The sequence below is a fragment of the Sarcophilus harrisii genome, chromosome 3 (assembly GCF_902635505.1).
Source record: "Sarcophilus harrisii chromosome 3, mSarHar1.11, whole genome shotgun sequence".
NCBI classification, from domain to species: domain Eukaryota; kingdom Metazoa; phylum Chordata; class Mammalia; order Dasyuromorphia; family Dasyuridae; genus Sarcophilus; species Sarcophilus harrisii.
The window spans coordinates 259,579,222-259,601,469 of record NC_045428.1 but is presented as its reverse complement, the minus strand read 5'-3'; the positions used below and the strand labels follow the sequence as shown (position 1 = coordinate 259,601,469).

The following is a 22,248-nucleotide window of genomic DNA, read 5'->3' as shown; positions in this document are numbered from 1 at the left end:
CTGAGTTATGCTCCCTATCTCATTAGTACCAGGTTTACTCTTGTTTCCCTGATTGTGTCTTTGAAGTATTTTCCTAAAGACAATAAAAGCTGTAAGATATTAGATAAGGTAGTAGGCTAATTGCATGTTTGCCTTCTATATGGTGCTTGCAAATCCTAATTGGGTAAAACACAATATTAGCTCTGCATATCAGTTTCTCTGGACCATGTGCTTTGGACCATATTCTCATATTAAGCTTATTTATTTGTTATTGCTTAGTCACACACATTTCATTTTAGACACTAAAAGACAAAACATATTTCTAATTAGTCAGTAGCAAGCATGTTGAAAATTAAAACTCCTCCATCTTTTTCTCAAAATTAACAATGGAAAATGTCCATAAGAATTATTTATGAAGGGATATTCATCTACTGGAAGGAGGCACTTGACAAAAAAAAAAAAAAAAAAAAAAAAAAAAAACATAATATACACAAAACGCTTGTTGATGGGTTATTCATTTGAACAAGGGAGATGGAAAGCATTCAGATATCCAGAGGGATTAGTATTGGGTCAGGGACAGACATTCCATATTGAAAAAAAAATAATTATTGTCTCATGTACAAAGAGAATCAGATATTGAGATACAATGCTCAGAATCACATTCCTAAACATATGTGAATATTTTGAGTTTTTACTTTCAAAAAGAAGAATATTAAAGAAGTCATCAGCTTTTAAGTCATTAATTTTTTCTTTTCCCATTTATATAGACTGAGCCCAAAGCAAGCATGGGCATGAACAAGCGTACCCAGCTCACTTAAAAAGTCTTGTGGCTACCATTTACTCCAAGACAGTTTAAGGGGTCAAGGATCAGGAGTGTATTTGATTGAGGGAAATAGACTACATGATGAGAATAAGTAGCACAAGTGACAATGAGAAATTGGACAAAGCCTTGAAGAGGAGAGGATGTAACAACAATAAGAGACATAGCTGCCTGAGCCTCTTCCCCTTTATTTTTTAACTGTGAAGAATGTCTCTTAATTTGTAATATATATTTTTTAAATAAAGCCTTGGTTTCATTTTGAGAGTGAACAATATGAAATTGTGATGCATGAAAATTATAATTTTAAAGAGAAGCGAGCATATGTTTAAGGGCATATACCCACTCACATATGAATGTGTATATGCATACACACATACATATAAGAATGCATATACATTCTGTACATATCTGCATATGCACATGTGTATATACATATACATATTCATATTTGTTAATATAATGTTATAGTCAGGCTCAGAGGGAGAACCTTCAGAAGATATGCTTGAATAGCTTTTAAGGAAGTATGAAGGAGCATAGTCCTTGCAAGCATTGTGGAGATATGTAGATAGAGAATGGGTTCTGGTTTATTTCATATGAAGTCCTACTTAGAGAGTGATGGGCTTATACCATATGTGCATAGCAAATCCATTTCCCATTGATTTCAGTCAGAATTATGCATTAAACTCTGTGATAGTGTGAGAAAATTGAAGTTTTCTCTATATTACTCCATGACCCACAATGGTCATGATGGAAGCATAGGTCCCAAAGAAGCATAACATTGCACAGCTTAGTCTCTTGAAAGCATGTATCTGGATGATTATCCATTCTGTATTCCTCTGCCAGACATTCATTACTTAGTAAAGCAAATACAATCCTACAAATTATCCTCACCTGTGACTGTGAATGAGTGCATTAAAAGCCAGTCCATCTGACCAGCTTGTAGTGAAGTTGATGACTTTGACCTGTGGATAGTGGCGAGTTGATTGACGTACCCAGCTCAGCAAGATCTTTTCACTGTTTGTTTGCTGCAACCCAGCCATGATATTTTTCATTACATTTTTGACCTGCATTAGAACATAGACTTTCATCAGTAAATGTGTTTCTTGTTTGAGAACAAAACTGATTCCCACCCTCCCCTTGAATCCTAATGATGTCAATGTGCAGTCATAAGTAATAGATAAACTTTTGACTGACCCTCAAAAAAGGAAAATAACTGATCCTAATATTTATTATCTGTATTTGTGTACTTTTGAAATACTAATGAACTCTGTGGCTCTTAGTGAATATGCTGAAAAATATCATATAACAGTGGTGTGTTTTGTGTGTGTGTGTGTGTGTGTGTGTGTGTGTGTGTATGTAGTACATTCTTTTTGTTTGATTCTGGCAAAAAGGGGGAAAGGATGATGGTCTATTAGTTATTTTTCTCTCCAATTTCTCCTTAATCTAAGTACTAAGCCACAAAGCACAGAAACCCAGAATGTCTGTTAACGTGTTCCTGGGCTTTATCTCAACATATTCACTATTATGACCATTAATCAAAATTATATATGCTGACTGAAGTGAAAAAAAGGAATGTGGAAATGAGGTTTTATCTTTAAAGGAATGAAGAAAAGAATGCATGAAAACTGCTGTGAATGTATTGATAGCTGATAAGCTGTCCTAGTTTTATTTTTCATTAATTATCTTTAGTACTTTTGATTGTCTTCTAAACATTATTTAGAGTCTTTCCAATTGCCATTAAAGTTATTATATTTCAAAGTCCCAAACCCTTAGTAATCTTCTAAAAATTCCTTGTAAGCATTTTTTTCCCCAAGTTTCAGCAAGGCAATTAGTTTTACATTAGGGAAAAAAAAGTTCATGGCACACAGAAAAAGCAGCTAAATGCTTAGCTTAGTAGGTTATTTCTTTCATTTACAGCATGATTATTTTTAAGTATTATAGAGAAATATACATGTGATCAAACCATAAAACAAAAAGCAATAAATCAACACCTATTTATTTAGTACTTACTATGTTTAGACACTGTGCCAAGTACAAGGATATAAATAAAGGCAAAAGCAACCCTTGTCTAACTTCTTTGCTGACTTCCAGCCTCAATACTAGACTAAACATTTTGAACCACAAGATCCATAAAAATTTTAAATTCAACATGTTCCAAACTAAACTCATTATTTTCCCCACTAAACTCACCCATCTTAATCACTTTCTCCTTACTACTAAGGTGCCACCATCTTCCTAGTCATGCAAACTCAAAAACAGAATATTATACTTTAATTACTTATTCTCTCTCACATGGTCATATATCATCTACTGTGATAACCTGGTTTTTAGTTTTGCCTCATTTCTTCCTACTCCATTCTTCCCCCACTCAGCTGTCAAATTGGTCAAATTTTAGGGAGACCAAAATTCAGCTCTGATTAATCACCTCTGTCTTAATGAATAAATATCAGTGGTTTACTATTACCTCCAGGATAAAATATAAAATCCTCGATTGAGCTTTCAAATCCTTTGTAACATGACTCCTTCCCACTTTCTCAGTGTTCTTATACTTTGCTCCCCACTATATATTGTGAAGTGCAGTGATATTGGCAATTTTCTTATGTCTCTTGAGCACTACACTATATTATCCAACTTTGAGAATTTTCACCAGCTGTTCTCCTGTCTGGAATTTTTCCTCCTCATCTCTACCTCCTAAGGTAGAGAAGCTTTGTCTTCAAGTTTCTGTTAAGTCCCAGACTTTATCAGTCTTCCTTAACCTTAGTGCATTCCCCATGAGATGATTTTCAATTTAACCTGCATACATCTTGTTTGTATATCATTTGTCATATACTGTCTCTCTGATTAGACAGAGCTCCTTTGGAGCAAAGACTGTTTTTATTATTATTTCTTTACTCTTTCTTATTATCTTCAAAATTCAACACATAATAGATGCTTAATAATGGTAGCTAACTGAATGAATCATTACCTAAGAATTCACACTCTAATGAATTATAATAAATATGTAAAATCAGGCAACAATTTATTATCAAAATCTGATTATCTTCTTTGAGTTTGGTAGACCTTTTTTCCTCTATGCATGATTCCATTAAACTTTAAGCCATATTAGGTGGAATCTGATTTGAACTTCTGAGAGGAAACTGATAAGCATGGAAAAGAATCAGTAGACAAAAGTGGTTGAAATCTGTTCTTTTAGCATACCCACATTGAAGAGATGAGGTGAGATCTCTCAAGACAGTTGTGAAAATCGAGTAACTGCCTCATCTCCTTCAGAGTTGGAGTAGGCCTGCAGGTCCTTGAGCACTGACTCAAGGGCATACCTAAGTTCCCTTCCTGTTATCCTCCCATGACATCATTTTCTCCTTTCTTCCATCAAATATAGGCAACATGTACTTGACCAATACGAACAAGGCCAAGCTCAGTTTCTTGGGTAATTCCTGTGTTCAGAACGTAAGATCCTCAGCCATTGAGGATGATGGTCAGTGGTGGGAGGGATATTTGCATTAGGGACTATTTAAAGTGTAATACCTGTCTCAAAAGGCATCTCCTCCTTTTGATTGCTTGCTCAACTGAAGGGACACCCCCTTCTCATGAGAATGTACAATAAACTTTTGTTTTGCTCCTAGAGATATCTCCAGCTTTTTATTAAATGGTGACTACTCACCATTCTGAGCCATACAACATCAATTAAATAAGAAATCTATTTGAATAAATATGCTTAAAATATAATATTCATTAACATATATAAATATAAATTTTCATGTTAAAACATCACAAAATTTCTGAAATTAATATTTTATGAATTCATATACATAGTTTTATGAAGGTCATAATGAAAGCAAGATATATTAAAATTTACATACATACACAGCTCAATTTGAATTACCTAAAGGATATAAAAAACTAATTTTGATTAAGAAAGGGAAAACTAATGCATGAAAGAAGACCAAAAAAGAAAGATTTTTAAAAGACAAAGGGAAATCCAAATTACTATTAAGACAATGGCAAGTAACAGTCTGGATAAAAGGGAAACTTGAATATCTCAGTCTAGCATACAGTATTCCTTAGAGTTAGTACCTGAATATGATGAAGAACAAAATTTTCCATATACCTATAAAGGAGGGGGGCAGGTTCCAATTGATAACAATGAGATGTTTCTGAGACCTAATATGGTTAAGTGAGACTGTATTCCTAGAATCTGACAAAATATATCCAACTCCCAACAGTTACTCATCTTTGCTGGTTCATAGAAGAGAACTTCCATTTGACAGGTACAAAGAATGCAGAATGTATCTCTAGTTATAACAAAATCCTCTGTAGAAAGTTCAGTGGCTTCCAGTAAGAGCAAAGTCATATACAGTAAAACATTTGATTTCAACTTAGCTTACTTTTGGCTGTATTCTATATTCAATCAAATGCCGTGTTCAGCTAGAATAACTAGAAATAGAGGTCTGCTTACTGATTGGTGAGTCTTTGCCCAGAATTGCCATATATTCAGAAACCTCAGTCACACTGCTCACTTCACTTTCACTTCATTCTTTGCTTCATTCTACCTCCATATCAGCTGCTTTCATCCAGAATGTATCCCTAATTCCTAATTACCTTTTATCTTTGTCTTTTCTTTGAGAGTAAGCTCCTTGAGAATAGTGATTTATTTGTTGTTTTTGTATCCCCATCAGTTAGTACAATGCCTAACATATCATAAATATTCAAAAGATACTTTTTTCAAATTATCACCTATCTATCCACCTTTATATGTCAAATTATTAAAAATAATGTAATTTAGGATTTGGAATTGGAAAGAAACTTAAAAAGTATCTTTTTCTTTATCATCTTATTGAGCTTAAGTGTTGCAGTCTTCAAACAATTGCAGAGACCAGTATTTTAAAATTGGACACGGGGAAATATCTCACACTGCAAAATATAAGGGAAATTCACAAAAACATAGACTAATGAACTTGGCTTTAATTCTTGACAAAATCCTACAATAAATGATAGGAAAATTTAAACATGAAACAAAAGAAGTGACTTCAAAGGATCAACATTAATTCAACTAAGTTTAAAAAAATTTAGTAAGCCTGTGGGGGAAGGAGATTTAAATTAGGGAGAATAGAGCTGTATGGGAGAAAGGGATTATAATTGGGGAGAATAGATTTGTATGTATCTGGAATACTGAGATATCCCCTGGAGAGCTGAAATCTGTTCCTGTCTAGCCTATAGATCCCTTGCCTCCAGGTATAGTAGGCTTGACCATTTCACCTCTTGAAAGTGCTTACAAAACAGTCTCTATCCATATACTGATTTGGGAAACTGGGGAACGTGTAGCTAATATGCCGTTCACTAATACAGGTAGACAATGTGTGACTTATCATGCAGGAGAAGTCGTAGCATCAGGTTTACTGATAAACACTCATGATGGGCAATCTGGTGACATTTGCCCAGATTTTGACTCCCAGCAACAGAATCCAGGAATATTCTGGATTTAGCCATTACAGCTGACTGTCCTATGTTCACTATCTATGTAAATGGCATACCACTGAAAAGGTTGGTAGACATAGGTGCAGATTGTACAGTCATTAGAAGTGCCAATTGGCCCAGTCATTGGTCAAAGATTAAGTCAAAAATTACACCTATATGTCTGGCATAGGGGGATCAATAGCAGCTGAAATTAGTGCTATCCCTTTGAGATTGATATTTGAAAGTGAAACAGGAATTTTTACAGCTTGCCTTCCTTTCCACACTCCTATGCTCCCTCCAGGGAAAAACCCTTATGGTTTGAGACACAATGAAATTTGGCAAATGGATGTGACCCATTATAAATCTTTTGGTTATCTGTCTTTTTATCCATTTTGTAGTGGACACCTTTTCAGGATATACTTTTGCAATACCAGCAGCAAAAGAGACTGCCTGAGTAGTCACTGAATTCCTTATACAAGTTTTTGCAATTAGGGGTGTGCCACAAGCAATAAAAACAGATAACAGACCTACATATACTTCTAAACATTTTGCATACTTTTGTGCACAGTATCAGATTTTAGACACCACTAGCATACCCTTTAATCCTCAAGGATAGGTAATAGTAGAGAGGAGTAACAGAGACATCAAGACAGTCCTCCAAAAACAAAGGAAAGGGGGAGCCACAAGTAATCCTAGAGAACTTCTAAATTTAGCTCTTAATACAATTAACTTCTTGATTTTTGACAAAGATGGACTGGCTCCAGCAGACAGGTTTTATATCCACACTGGAAGGACAGTGTCCAGTGTGAGCAGCTCCACTATCTTTAGATAATCTCTAGGTAATGTCAGTTCTGATGGACCTGGACATCCTCAGCAATGAGATCAACCAAATCATTTCCAATGGAGCAGTAATGAACTGAACCAGCTATGCCCAGAGAAAGAACTCTGGGAGATGACTAAAAACCATTACATTGAATTCCCAATCCCTATATTTATGCACACCTGCATTTTTTATTTCCTTCACAAGCTAATTGTACAATATTTCAGAGTCTGATTCTTTTTGTACAGCAAAATAACGGTTTGGTCATGTATACTTATTGTGTATCTAAGTTATATTTTAATATATTTAACATCTACTGGTCATCCTGCCATCTGGGGGAGGGGGTGGGGGGTAAGAGGTGAAAAATTGGAACAAGAGGTTTGGCAATTGTTAATGCTGTAAAGTTACCCATACATATAACCTGTAAATAAAAGGCTATTAAATAATAATAAAAAAAAAAATCTCTAGATAATGTGGAGAGACCCAGAAAGTGGTGAATAGAAGGGAACAGATAAGTTAACTGTTTGGGAAAGAGGGTTTGCTTGTATCTTTACAGATGGAGAAGAAATCAGATGGGTGCCAAGAGCCATATTTGCCCTGTCCATCAGAGAGAGAGAGAGGGAGAGGGAGAAGATCCTTGAAATGAAGGAGAAGACCCAAGAAACATCATATGGTTCCATTACTTACTGTGCCCACCAATGAAAGCGCATGGCAGCTATGGAAATTGACTCATGAACATTAAAATTTATTAATAAAGACTGATGCAGGTCTTCAAAACCAGCAGGAATCATTGACTTTCCTGAGACATTATAAGTTTGTTGCAGGACTTTAAAATGAGCAAGAATCATTGTATTCCCTGAGACATGATGAGACTGTTGCAGGATTTCAAAATCTGTAGGAATCATTGGATTCTCTAACACGTGAAGTAATGGACAATGGAATGGTTTTGGACTATCTCTTGGCTGCTGAAGGAGGTGCTTGTGTGATTCTTATTTATATACCCTCCTTCTAGAACTTATGGACATGTATATTCATATTGTTTGTTATAATGATATAACTGTGATTCATGTTGTTTGTTACATCACTACTAGTCTGAGTTATATTATTATGTGCTTATATAATGCTTCCCATGCTGATGGATTTATGTATATCTGTTTCAATGTCAGCCCAGAGGATAACTTCTATCTGGTTTGACTCCCCATTTTCCTTTAGTGTTCTCACCTCCCTTCCAGAGAAATCAGGGAGGGCTTGACCACCTCTGTTCTAAGACAAAAGAAAGTGGGAGATGTAGAAGGCCTGAACTGTGAAAAGGTGTACCTGAATCTAGGTACTTGGTGCTTATAGTTAAGCACCTACTCAACATGGTCAGTGTGGTGTAGTGATGTAATTGTACTGAAATTTAAGGTCTGGGACAACTAGGAACACTCTCAGCTACAGCTACCTTTAGGCCAAGTAGTGTTTTGCTTGCTCTCATTCTGTATTTTAAGTGCATAGAATCTAGCAAACAGGAAGTATTTAATAATAAATGCTTTTTATTTATTAATATCTAAGGATTGATCAATATCAATGAACCCAATGTCATTTTCCAACTTGAAGTTTCTATGACTCACTTATTGTCCTTCTAAGGGATATCAGAGTGTTTCATTTTTAGGCAAAGTAGCTATTTACCTACAAGATATATTTTGAAGCCTATTTAAGCTTTCTTTCCAATCCTCTTAGCATGGATAGCACTGTCCGGTGTATTTTTACCTGGCTTGAAATTTCTGATATTACAATCAACCTTTAAGCTAGATAATACAGATATTTCTAAAAGACCACAGTTTAAATGTAGGTGTTACCTGAGAGAGCAGTTTTCCTACATTAACTAAAAATGTTTTTGCCACTCCTATGTTTAGTGTTAGCAGACATTTTTGTCTGCTACAACAATAAGTTGGAATGCTTCACACCTCTGGCTAAAATCCTTCTAAAGGAAAATGTTTTTAGAAACACATAGCCAACACTAAGAACATATAAAATATTGATATTGGATATGTAGATATATGTGTGCCTGAAAACAGTTATTTCATGGTAACTTATGAAACAATAAAGTAAACATTTTGCATGAGGCTGAACTTTGATGAAATATTTTTATTAGTAGTAGTAATATAATATATAATCCATAGCTAAATTAAAAAAAAAAAAAAAACTACTCCAAATTCTCCAGTGTCTCATAATCTGCCATTTTTAATGCCTCAGATACCATGTAAACAGTTTGTCATGAGCAGTGCTCATTTTATAAGCTGTTATTCTGAGGATGGATTTGTTTTGTTTGAAATACATATGTTTATTTTGGAGGTCATGGGCAATAATGAAAAGAAGGTACATAGAACACATTATTTATAAAGAAAACATCCATCAGGGGCTCTTACCTGCCAATTGAGAATTATATTCCAGATCAAACCAAGAGTCAATTTATGATTTCCATCTACTATGTCTGTGCTTCCAATATTCACTAAATCAACCTGTTTGGAAAAAGAAAGTAAGATGTATGAAGATATATAAGGGAACAAAAGCCTACTGTGAAAGGAAACAAGATAATAATGTAATTAAATTTAGGTGTTTCCAGAGACTAAGCAGCATAATGATCAGTTGCTTGGCTAACCATAAAATATTTTAAAGTCATATTAAAATGGAACAACATCGATTCTTAAAATAACTTTTCCTGAGAAGTATACAGAACATATTTATGATGAAATAACAAATGCATGTGTTTTCAAAACAGACTTCAGAGGATGATCAATTTTTCCATTATACTTCACTAAATTTGTAATCATGCTGACAGCAAGTTTGAGGAATATCTAAAGTTGATAATCTACAGGAAACTCAGAGGAAATTTTAATGAATGTCATCTATCCACTCTTTTGGAATCTCTACTCTATATAATTGACAGATTTTGTAGAGCTACTGAAAAGAGACTGATTATACCAACAAAGCCAATAATAACAAGGGAGGAATTTATGGAGTTACATACTTTAATACCTATTAATTATATTATTGAAATGTGTAGTTTCAGCCCAGAGATCCTTGGTTCTCTAAAACGAATTCTCTCTTTTCTGAAAAAATGACCTAACTAGGTTCAGAAAGATTTGGCTATCTTTTTTTTTTTCTAGGTATAAATTTAAAAAAATTATAATAGTTTTTTTTTTAATTTTTCAAAATACATGCAAAGGAAGTTTTCAACACTCATACTTGCAAAATCTTATGCTGCAAAATTTTCTCCCTCCCTAGATAGCAAGTAGATTATATTGGATTACTTGCTATCTAGGGAGGAAGAAAATTTACTATTTACTACTTACATTTACTATTCTTCTAAACATATTTCTACATTTATCATGCTACACAAGAAAAATTGGATCAAAAGGGAAAAAAATGAGAAAGAAAATAAAAACAAGAAAGTAAAAACAGTAACAAAAAAAAGGTGAAAATGCTATGTTGCCATCCACAGTCACCATAATGCTCTTACTGGAGCAGATGGCTTCTCCATCACAAGTCTATTGGAATTGGACTGAATCACCTCATTGTTGAAAAGAGCCAAGTCCATCACAATTGATCATCGCATAACCTTGTTGTTACTCTGTACAATCAGTTCAAGTAAATCTCCTCAGTTACACATCAATTGATAGCAAAACTGGAAAAATACCATAAATACTAATATATAAAAATATCCTCACTCAAAGGCAAAATATCAACAATCTTATATGCACATTTTTGTTGTTATTCTCCAAAGGCAATATAAATTTTTTGAAAGTAAGAACCCTTTTTTTTCCCAACTTAATCCCATTTTATTTATAAGGACTATATTGTGTGGAAAAAATGATGGAAATAGTATCAGAAAAAAAACAAAACAAAACAATGTGTTCAAATTCTGCCTCTGACTGATTTAGTTCCTCCAGGTGTTTTGGTGGAAGGAGTTCCTCATTGGGAGTTTCTTATACGATTGAAATCATATGTCCAGGTTGTATCAAAAGCAAGTAAGTCCCTTTTGCTGAGGAATTATTTGCTTTCACAGAGTAGGCAAGCAACCCATTACATTTATTAATTTGAAAGTCTTCCTTCATGACATTAATAATATTATGAGGAGCAAGTGAGATCCTGCATGTAAATATGAATCATAAGTAAAAATTGGCAGTTTTTTTTTTTTAGGGACACAAAAAAAGATTGCTTAAAATTAACTTCATGCAAAGGCATTGTTCCTTTATCCTATAATGTTATAGGTCAAAACTCTGAACTTGAAACAAAGGATTTTTACAAAGTACTAAGTCAGTGGAATTGATAGAGATAATAATTATCTAATTTAACATGGTTCAGTATGATTGATTTAATCCTACAAGGAGATGTTATGAGCCAGAACTTGAAACAAGGTACTAAGTGGAATTGAGGAGACAATGGTTAAATCTCGTTTAGCATTGATTTAATCCTACCACAAATAATGGTTTCCTAGTGATATAATGATTAGTTTGTACTCAGTGTACAGCACATAAACAAGAAGCTCACAGGACCAAAAGAGACAAGTGCACTAGAAGCTCTTGGAAGCTGAGACAAATTCATTCCATCCTCTACCTTTGTGGTGGCTGGAGGCTGAAGCACAAACTTGAAGTTGAGGAGATTCAGAAGCCAGAGAAGGCAGGCAGGAGCTCAACCTCTCGGAACCAAGGAGAGAGATAGGCCTCCAGAAAACTAGCCAAGCCCCAAGTGAAGGAGACAAGATTTTGAAGGAGATAATAATGGATTTGGACTTTAACTCCTGGCTACACTTGTGGTGATTATTGAACTGAAACAAAGGCTGCTCCCAGAGACCCCAAGAAACCCCAACAAGAGGACATTACATTTTAGAGAGAATATTACACCATAACTCTGTACTTTTGATTTAAAAAGTAATATCCATATCTTCAGAGCATGTCTTTTTTTTTTTTTTTTTTTTTTTTACATTTCACTATAGTAGTTCATTTTGAATATGAAAACAAGGTTTGTTGACTTATTTTAAAATTTAAAAAAATCTATTGAAGTACATTCATTCTATAAGTTTTACTTTCCACATAATCCACAAATTGGTAAACACAATTAAATGTAAAAAAAGAACACTTTCCTGGGCTCTCTGGATAAAATCTCTATGGAGAGTTTTAAAATCAAGTTTATCTTTTAACTTTATGTATAAGGAAGGGGGATTGATCAGGTGAGTCTCTGATCAATTTGAATTTCCCAAACAGCTTGATAAAATTAACTAGGAATGAAACACAGTGACAAGGTCACCTCTCATTGAAATGTATATGCTCTTAAATTCTTTGCTTAAAGGATATAGGTAACTCAGCTAATTGTTTCTCAGACACTGGTTGTCTCCCAGGTGATTGTTGATAGAGAGTTATGGTTCAGACAAGAGATAAGAGCTGCTTTTATGTTGTGATATATAAAGACTAGTTAAGGGCTCTGAGGCCTATTCAATTTTTGTCCCTTGTTCTTTCAGACAAAAGGGATGGCAAGTTTGTGTGAAGGAGAGCAGAGGACAGTTTTTCTCCCATTTCTTACTCTTTTGTGCCACAGTTCCCTTTTAATGTTCTGACCCAGTTTCTCTAATTGTCCTACTCAAATACTCTGCTATTCCATCTTAATGTTTGATAGGATAAAGGTCTTATATCTTAGATCTCAAGACATAATCATTCCCTCTTAATGTTTGATAGGATAAAGATATTTTATCTTAGACATCATTTGAATATCAGGAGCCTCTCAGGTACCTCCCTCCATTATGTCATCCTAGGTGCCTGCCTCCATTATGTCATCCTCATCCTAGGTATCTCCCCATTATGTCACTGTTCTTGTTACTCTATAAAAGAATCTTGTATCTAGCATTCACTGCTGGATTCCTGGAGATGATAGTCTCATTCAGCCCTGGGACCAAACCATGGATCCATTTGGTCCCAGTAAATCTCTCCCTTTCAAAAAAATTATTAAATTGTTCTTTAATCTCTATCCTGCCTCCATTTCTCCGGCATTACAACTTAGGAGAAAAATATGGCAATGTACAGAAGCACAGGACAATCAGATTATGTTTGTCCAGATGGCCTGACTTCATGAACTTCAAGTTCCTGCCTGCATTTTTTCCACTTATTTCTCTTTGTGAGAACAGGTCAGAGACCTTAGAATAGACCTTCAATTAAGTTAAAAGAATCCAAAGTATTCAAACATTCCTAACAGCTCATTTATTGGCTTTACAGAGGATGATGTAAATTAGTTGAGAAGAGGGTAAAGGAGAGAGGTTTGGAGTAGAGAGAGGAACTTTTTAACCTGCTACCCTGAGTAGGACTTGGAGTGGAGTGAGTGAAATGGGAAACTGAGGACTTCTTAGAATAGTAACTGTGGGGAAATTCAAGATTCAGCACCAAAAGCTCTGGAAAAAAGAGCAAAAGCCTTGCTCTTCTAGCAGAAATATCTGAGATGATCTCCTGGATCTTTACTTAACTGCTTGAGAAAAACATGACTAATTATTTAATGGCTTGGAGATATTAAAGAAGTCTCCAAACTAGCTATCTCTATTTATTGATTGAGGAAGCCTGAGGTAAACTAAGTCTCCTTGGTTATTCTAGCTTAATGAATTACTTACCTCTAAATAAATCTCCTTATTGTGAGGGATTAGATGGTTTCTCATAAACGTATTAAATAAGGTAGATTGAACCTATTACCTGAATTTAGTTTATGAAGAGCTGAGGGATTTGGAAAAATGAAATTCTTTGTACAAACTTTATAATAGAATACTCATACTAGTTCAGGTAAGCATTTGTAAACCTTGTAAGGCTGACCACCATAAATTTAAGTAAGCATATCTGCAATAAGCCAATTATATCGGCTTGGCTAGAATTAAACTAGTGCTATTTCCATCTGAGCAGGCAGTGAAAATTAACCAGATAAGAGGAGAAGGGGTCATGGATTCTTGTGAGTTGTGACTATATAATCACCTTTAATTCTGTGGCCATGGCCTTCTCTCACCAGAGAACTCCAGTGAATGAATTGTCTGCTTCTCTGCTTCTTGAGAAATTCTAATAAAGCTTCTAATTCTTTACTTTGAGAAATCTTTGAGTAGTCATTTTGAGTTAGGACTGACCATACTACACACTAGGTATTGCATAGGCTTTATAGGAAGGAGGACCTGAATTCAAATGTAACTTTAGTCATTTATTAGCTGTGTGACCCTGCATAAGCCCTTTGATTGCCTTAAAAACAAGCAAACAAAACAACAACAATAACAACAACAACAACAACAAACCATGAATGGAAATGATTTATTCAGTAGTCCTCCAAAGTTTTCTTACAATCTGAGAATAGTCTAAGAGGCCATAGGACTTTTTTGTTTTTACATTGGCTCATAGACTCATATGATCCTTTCATATCTTATGGATTTTCTGATGTGGGTAAAATAATAGCTGTACTATCCTTGATACCTATATGGTACAATGTGCAAATAGGCCAGAATGGGAGACTCAGTTACTCACTTATGAAGACGTAGACATGAACCATACATAAGCTGCATTTTGGAAATCATTAAGTCTAGGTGGAACAAATAAATTAGGAAGAAAAAATGACCTTTAGAACTATAATGTTAAAACAAATTAGTATACTTTTTCCCATTCAAAATATAATCTCCCATTCTTTGTATTATCATAGTTTGTCACAGTACTTATCCCTCCCCCTATCAGAGATGAATTTCGTATAACAAATAGTAATTTTTTTAGAACTAAAAAAAAAGAAGAAAAATGAACACAAATAATAAATCCACTTGAAAAATATATGAAAAAAATTGCAATATATAATATCTGTGGTCCTACTATATGGAGGGATGATTAGGGATTTCCTTTCATATTTCTTCACCATCAATATACTGTTAAGGGAATGAATGTTCATCATTCTGTTGAATTGTAGTGTTTTGATAATTTTGTTTTTAAAATAATCTTGACATTGTAATCCCTGAGCTCATGGCAAATTCAATTAAGTTACTCTGAGAAACTATATTTCCAAATTACAATTCAATCCCTATTTAGGATTATAATTTCAGTGACCCAATTATTTTTAATGGGATTTTGACATCTTCAATTAACAACATTAATTTCATTACTGTAGGGAACTTTATTTAAATAATTATGCCTATATGGATATATATACAATATATTATATATATATTCAAAAATGACACACACACATATATATTAATCTATATGCATACATATACATACATGTGTGTATACCTATACCTATATTTCTCTATCTCTAAGTATGTATCTATGCATGGTATATATATCTATAGATATATCTAGATATAGATATAGATATATCTATACATAGTACTAGAACACTGAAGGACAACTAGGTAGGTGGTGCAGTATGTAAAGTAGTGCACCTGCAGTCAGGACCTGAATTCAAATCAAACCTTTAGATATTTCATTTAACAGTTTTTGTCTCAGTTTTCTGTAAACTTAGAGAAGGAAACTTAGTTATCTTTGACAAGAAAACCTCAAAATGGATCATGAAGGGCCAGATATGACTCAAAATTACTGATTAACAAGAACGGTGTGAGGATGAAACATTGCCTCTGGTACCACAAATACTAATATTCGTTATTCTAAATACTAATTCTAAAATACTAAAATTCTAAAATACTAATATCTGTCCCTAACAAATATTGCTTTATTTTGTTTTTCATTATTCATAAATTCACTCTTTTCATTTTTGATGCTGGGTATTTTTTTTTTCTTTCCTTCTGATCAAATTAATCAAAGTTTTATCTATTTTGTTGTTTTTTTTCCCCTTAAAACCAACTCTTACTTTTATTTATTAGTTCAATAGTTTTCTTTAGTTTCTATTTTATTAATCTCTCTGAGGTTCAGAATTTCTGATTTGCTATTTAACTGGTTTTTAATCTATTCTTTTTCTAGCTTTTTAAATTGCATGCCTAATTCATTGATTTCCTCTTTCTCTATTTTATTCCTGTAGGTATTTAGAGATATAAAATTTCCCCTAAGAACTGTATTGACAACTATGAGGTACCATCTCACACCTCTCAGAGTGGCTAACATGATAGAAAAAAGATAATTATAAATGTTGGAAAGGAGTTGGGAAAACTGAGACACTAATGCATTGTTGGTGGAGTTGTGAAATGATCCAACCATTCTGGAGAACAATCTGGAACTATGCTCAAAGGGCTACCATACTGTGCGTACCTTTTGATGCAACAGTGCCAATACTGGGTCTGTTTCCCCAGGGAACCATAAAAAAAGGAAAATGGCTCACATAAGCAAAAATGTTTGCAGCAGCTCTTTTTGTGTTAGTAAATATTTGGGCAAAGGAATGGATGCCCATCTACTGGGGAATGGCTGAACAAGTTGTAGTACATGAAGGTAATGGAATATTACTGTTATATAAAAAATGATGTACAAGCTGATTTTAGAAAGGCCTGGAAAGATTTACATGAAGTGATGCTGAATGAAACAAGCAGAGCCAGGAATACACTGTACACAATTACAGCAAAAATGTGTGATGATCAGCTATGAAAGGCTTGATTCTTCTCAGAAATTCAGTGAGCCAAAGCAATCCTAATAGACATTGGACAGAAATTACCATTTTCATTTTGGAAAAAGAACTATGGAGCTTGAATGTAAATCAACACATGCTAGGTTCACTTCTTTTTTCTGTTATTGTTGTTTTTTTTTTTTTTTTTTAATTTCCCTCATAGTTTTTCTCTTTTGCTCTGATTTTTTCCCTCCCAACATGATTTATAAAGCAATGGGTATTAAACATAAACAAATTTACTACAAAAAATAAAAAATAAAAAGAACTGCTTTGGTTGCATTCCATTGGTTTTTGTATGTTGTCTAATTATTATCATTCTCTTAAATGAAATTATGTATTTTTTTGTGATTTGTTATTTGACCCACTCATTATTTAGAATTAGATACAGATTTTAGGATTAGATTAGATACCCTGGCCCTTTTTCAAATATAATTTTTATAGCATTTGTGGTCTAAAAAGGAAGCATTTATTATTTCTGCCTTTCTGCATTTGAATGGGAGGTTTTTATACCATAATATATGGTCAAATTTTTTGTAGGTGCCATGTACTGTTGAGTAAAAGGTGTATTACTTTCTGTCCCAATTCAATTTTTCTCCAGATCATATCTAGGTTTTATAGCATCCTATAAGTCTCCCTAGTGTTTTTCTTGTTTATTTTATGTTTAGATTTGTCTGATTCTGAGAAGAGAAGTTCCCCGCTAGAACTGTTTTGCTGTCTATTTCTTTCTGTAACTGACCTAAAATCATCTCTAGGATTTTGCCTTCTCTACCACTTGGTGCATACTCATTTAGTATAGTTACTACTTCATTAATAAAGGTACCCTTTATCAAGCTGTATTTCCCTTCCTTATCTCTTTATATAAGATCTATTTTTATTTTTGCTTTATCTGGGACCAGAATTGCTACCCTTGCTTTTTTTTTTCTTTTCTTTTCTTTTTTTTTACTTCAGCTGAAGCATAATAAATTTTGTATTTTTACCTTTTCTCTGTATTTTTCTCTCCATATCAAAAGTGTTTTTTTTGTAAACCACATATTGTAGGAGTCTGCTTTTTAATCCACTCTGCTATTTGCTTATGTTTTATGGGAAAATTCATCCCATTCTCATTCACAATTGTAATTACTAGTTCTGTATTTCCCTCCATCCTATTTTCTCCCCGTATATGTTTGTCTTCTCTTTCCACCTTGTCTAAAGTCTTCTGTTGTTTTACCTACCTCAGCTACTTCCTTATGTCCTATTACCCCTCTTTCTTCTCTTACTAGTGGTTTTACTCATCCCTCCCACTATCTTATCTCCTTCATCCCTCCTCCCATTATCTTAGTTATTTTTTTTAAAGCCATTCCACCCACTACCTAACCTTGTGCCAATTCTTAATCCCTTCTCTTACCTTTTCCACTAGTGTTTCTGTCCTCCCTTCTATCCTGTCCCTACCTTTTCTTTTCCTCTTTTTCCTCCTACTTTTAATAGGATTGGATAAATTTTTATATTCAACTTTATGATTTATTCCCTCTTAGAACCAAAATTGATGATTTCAAACTTTAGACCATGCTCATCTCCTCTCCTCTTTCCTGTAAAGGGCTGAATCTCTTAAAAGATGTGCTTGAATCAGACAACCAAGCACTTAAGGCTAATTACCTATTGGACAATAACTCTATTAGCATATGCTTAGAAAAATGGCCCTTCTCATTATTTCATGCTGGCTCCATCTTTTGGTGTATACAGATAATCATAGGAGGGATTAGAGGGTGGAGTGAGACAAGCCAGACTCACTTTGAGGGAGGACTAAGAGAAGGAAGGTTGGTGGAGAGCTTGTGGCAGTTTTGTCAATTCTCTTCACTTCTCCCCCTAAAGACCAAGGACTTTTGCTTATTCTGATTCTGGCTGATTCTGAGGCCTCCAGGGAGCTAGCCCAGAACGTTATACTTTCCCTCCATTGTAATAGGTCTTTTGCACCTCTTCATGTGAATTAATTTTTCCATTAAATCTCACCTTTCCTCTTTTGCCAGTACAGACTTTGTGTATCCTTTAATATATTTTTCTTTGATGTCATCACATCAGAGTCTATTCTGAACCACACCTTCAGTCAATATGGTGCTCCCTTCTGTGTGACCCACTGACAGATATAATTTTCAAGAGTCATAGATGTTTTTCCATCTAGGGATGTAAACAGTTTAACCTTTAAACAATATATATTTTCCTCCTTTTTATCCTTCTATGCTTCTCTCACGTCCTGTGGTTGTAGAATAAAATTTCTATTTAGTTCTATTTGTTTTTTTTTTTTTCCATAGATTTCTAAAATGATTGAAGCTCCATTGTCTCCCTTGAAAAATGAGACTAAATTTCACTGACTAGGTAATTCTCAGTTGTAATCCCAGGTCCTTAGTGTTCCACAATAGGGTATTCTAGACTCTCCAATCCTTTATTATACACATTGCCAGATCCTGGGTAATCCTGACTGTTGCTCCTTCATTTTTGAATTGTTAGGCACTTTGCATTATTTTTTTCCTTGAGACTGTTGTTTTGGAGTTTTGAAACAGTATTCCTTGAGGTTTTCCTTGTGGGATCTGTTTCCAAAGGTGATTAAAAGATTTTTTCAATCAGTATTTCCTTCTCTTTTTCTAGGATTGGCTGTTTCCAGGTTGGCTGTTCTGCCAATGAGGTATTTCACATTTTTTTCCATTTTTTCATTCTTTTAAGTTTGTTTGACTGACTATTGCTGTCTCACAAAATCATTAGCTTCCATTTGCCCTGTTCTAGTTTTTAATGTGTGATTTTCTTTAGTTATCTTTTGTGTCTCTTTTTCCATTTGGTTAATTCTACTGATTAAGGAGCTGTTTTTTTCAGAAAATCGTTTTCTCTTATTTTCCAAGTTGTTGCCTCTCTCATGCACACCTCTCATTTCCTTTCTCATTTTTTCCTTCTATCTCTCTTTTTTGCCTTTTAAATTATTTTATAAGCATTTCCAAAAAGCCTCTTTGGGCTTGAGAACAACTCATATCACTCTTTCAGATTTTCTCTAAGGACTTTCTGTCCTCCTCTGAGTTTGTGCTTTGGTCTGCCTTGTCACCATAGTAGCTTTCTAAGGTCACAATTTTATTCTGTTTCTTGCTCATTGTTTTTCCTTTTCTTTTGGTATTTCCTGATATTTTTATTTTTAAAGTTCTGCTCTGCTCCTGGGGTGTGGGACTTTCTGTGCAGTTCTGAGCTTGGCTTGTATTTGCAGAGAGCAGCTTTGCCTGGTTCCCAGAGTTTGCCTTCTGAGCTGGGACTGGAGGCTGTCACCTGCTGTGCTCCTCTCCAGAGCCAGGACTGAAAGTCTTAGTTGGTGATTTGCTGTGAGTAGGACCTTCTCACTAGCTTTCCCAGAATCTCTCTGGGTATTCTTTTCATCCCCATTAGATCGACCTTTCTTGAAGATTTTTTCAGTCTATCTGGAGCTGGAGAGGGGTTTCATTCCATCAAAGTCTTTTTAGAAGGTTGGTTTTGCATGGTTTTGGAAGGAAACTGGAGAGCTGGAGCAGCTTCCTGACTTTACTCTATCATCTTGGCTCCACCCCCAGAAGTAAGATTTGTGGTTTTAATATAGCCACTGCTAAGTCACATGTGATTCTAAATATGGTTCCACCATGTTTTATTTGCTTTTTTCTTATTTCTCATAATGTTCCCGCCCCCTCTTCTCCCCCCCCCCCACTCTTGGCCATGGGGTTTCAGAATTTAATTATGAGGTTTTTCAAGGTTTTCCTTGCAGCATCTCTTTGAAATTATGATCTGTGGATTTTGTTTTAATTTCCTTTCCTTTCCTGTTCTAACACTTCAAAACAATGTTCTTTAATTATGTCTTGTATTATTGTATTAAGGTTCCTTTTTTGGACATAGCTTTCAGGTAGTCCCATTTTTCTTATATTTTATTTTTCTTGAACTGTTAAGTAGATTAGTTGTTTTTCTTATGAATTCTCACATTCTCTTATCTTTTTTCTTCCTTTCTATTTTGTTTTATTATTTCTTGTTCTCTCATAAGTTTGCTGGCTTCCCATGATCCCTTTCTAGTTTTCAAAAGGTAATTTTTTCCCCTAAGATTCTGGATCTGCTTTTTTACTTGGTTGATTTTCTTTTTGTAATCTTATTTTTCTTTGATAGTTTTTTTTTTTCAAATTTTTTCTCAATCTCTCTAATTTATAAAGTCTTTTTTTTTAGTTCTTCTAAGAATTTTTTTGAGCATGTGACTTTTTTTAAACATAGGACATATATATATATAGATATAGATATATAAATTATACAAAAATACTCATTATTATTCATTTCAGGCCTACATTCTATTAAGCCCTAGCTTTGCCACTAATTAACGGTGGAATCTTGAGAAAATCTTTTTGCTTTTTTCCAGGCTTCATCTATAAAATAAGTGTTTTGAATTAAATAATGTTTAGTGTCCTTTCCAAACCAAAAAGTCCATGAGATTGTTTTTAAATTTTTAAAATAAGAACAAAAAAATCTTTCATAAGGCATCTGTCATAATGTGGTCTGGTTGAAGAGGCTATGTATTACATATGAAAGGAACTTCTCAAGAGCATATATAAATTTTTAAAATATATTGAGTGCAGCATATCAAAAATGCAGGAATGGCAAAGGATCTCTGCTGTATTGCAGATGTATTTTTACATTGAGAATTGAGTTGGTTACATTTACACTATTTAAAATTTTAAGCCTTTAGGGAATGAATCATGTCTATTTTTTCATTTAGAACTGAATATGCTCAAACTATTATTATTTCATGATCTACAGAACTATACTGACAACCCACAGAGTATGTCTACATGAACAAATTTTTTTTTTTTTTTTGCTCTGGATTTACATTATAGATTCTTTGATAGCTACTGCTGTAACTTTTTAAGGTTTATTTTTAATACTTCATGAATACAGAAATTGAAATTTTAGAATATCCTTTGTAAAAAGAAAATCCCATTTTGCTATTAAAAATATAGATAAAAAATTATAGATAAAAATATAGAATTTTAGATTCTATCTATGATCAGTGTCCTCTAATTCAAGAAGTTGATTTATAGCTATTTGAGATGAACTATGTGCATAGACAGTGACACTTATCTTAGGAGAAAATAAAAGAATTATAAAGAGACATAATGGTGATATGGAAAGAATATTTGCATTAGAGTCACCTAGTTTCACTTTCGTTTCTTCTAATAATCAGATATATTACACTGAACAAATTACAATGTTATGTGGCTACAATTTTCTTATCTATAAAATAAAACTGAAATACATGGTTTTTGAATTCTAACACCCTATGACACACACACACACATATAAATGGATATTTAGACATATTTAATAAGAATTCATTACTCCCTATGTGCTAAACATTGTACTTAGCATTTTAAAAAACATTATTTTATTTTCACAACTATGCTAGGAGGTAAATGGTATTGTTACCCCCATTTTACAGATGAGAAAATGGAGGTAAATAGCATTAAATGAGTTCCCCAGGGTTACATAGTTAGAAAATGTTTTAGTTCACAACTTAGGTTTTCCTGATGATTATTAGTCCAAGGCTCTATCTGCAGCACAGGCTAAT

General features: G+C 33.9%; 1 protein-coding gene across 9 annotated transcripts in view; it reads right to left on the bottom strand.

Annotated features, from left to right (window-relative positions):
• The window catches only part of DMD (dystrophin), a 2,285,006-nt gene that overhangs the window by 1,735,213 nt on the left and 527,545 nt on the right, over positions 1-22,248 (bottom strand). For all 9 annotated transcript variants that reach the window (XM_031963631.1, XM_031963630.1, XM_031963635.1 and 6 more), the window contains exons 5-6: positions 9,482-9,574; positions 1,691-1,863 (exon numbers count right to left, since the gene is read on the bottom strand). In XM_031963631.1, coding sequence (XP_031819491.1) covers positions 1,691-1,863; positions 9,482-9,574 — 266 coding nt within the window. The remainder of the gene's footprint in view (positions 1-1,690; positions 1,864-9,481; positions 9,575-22,248) is intronic.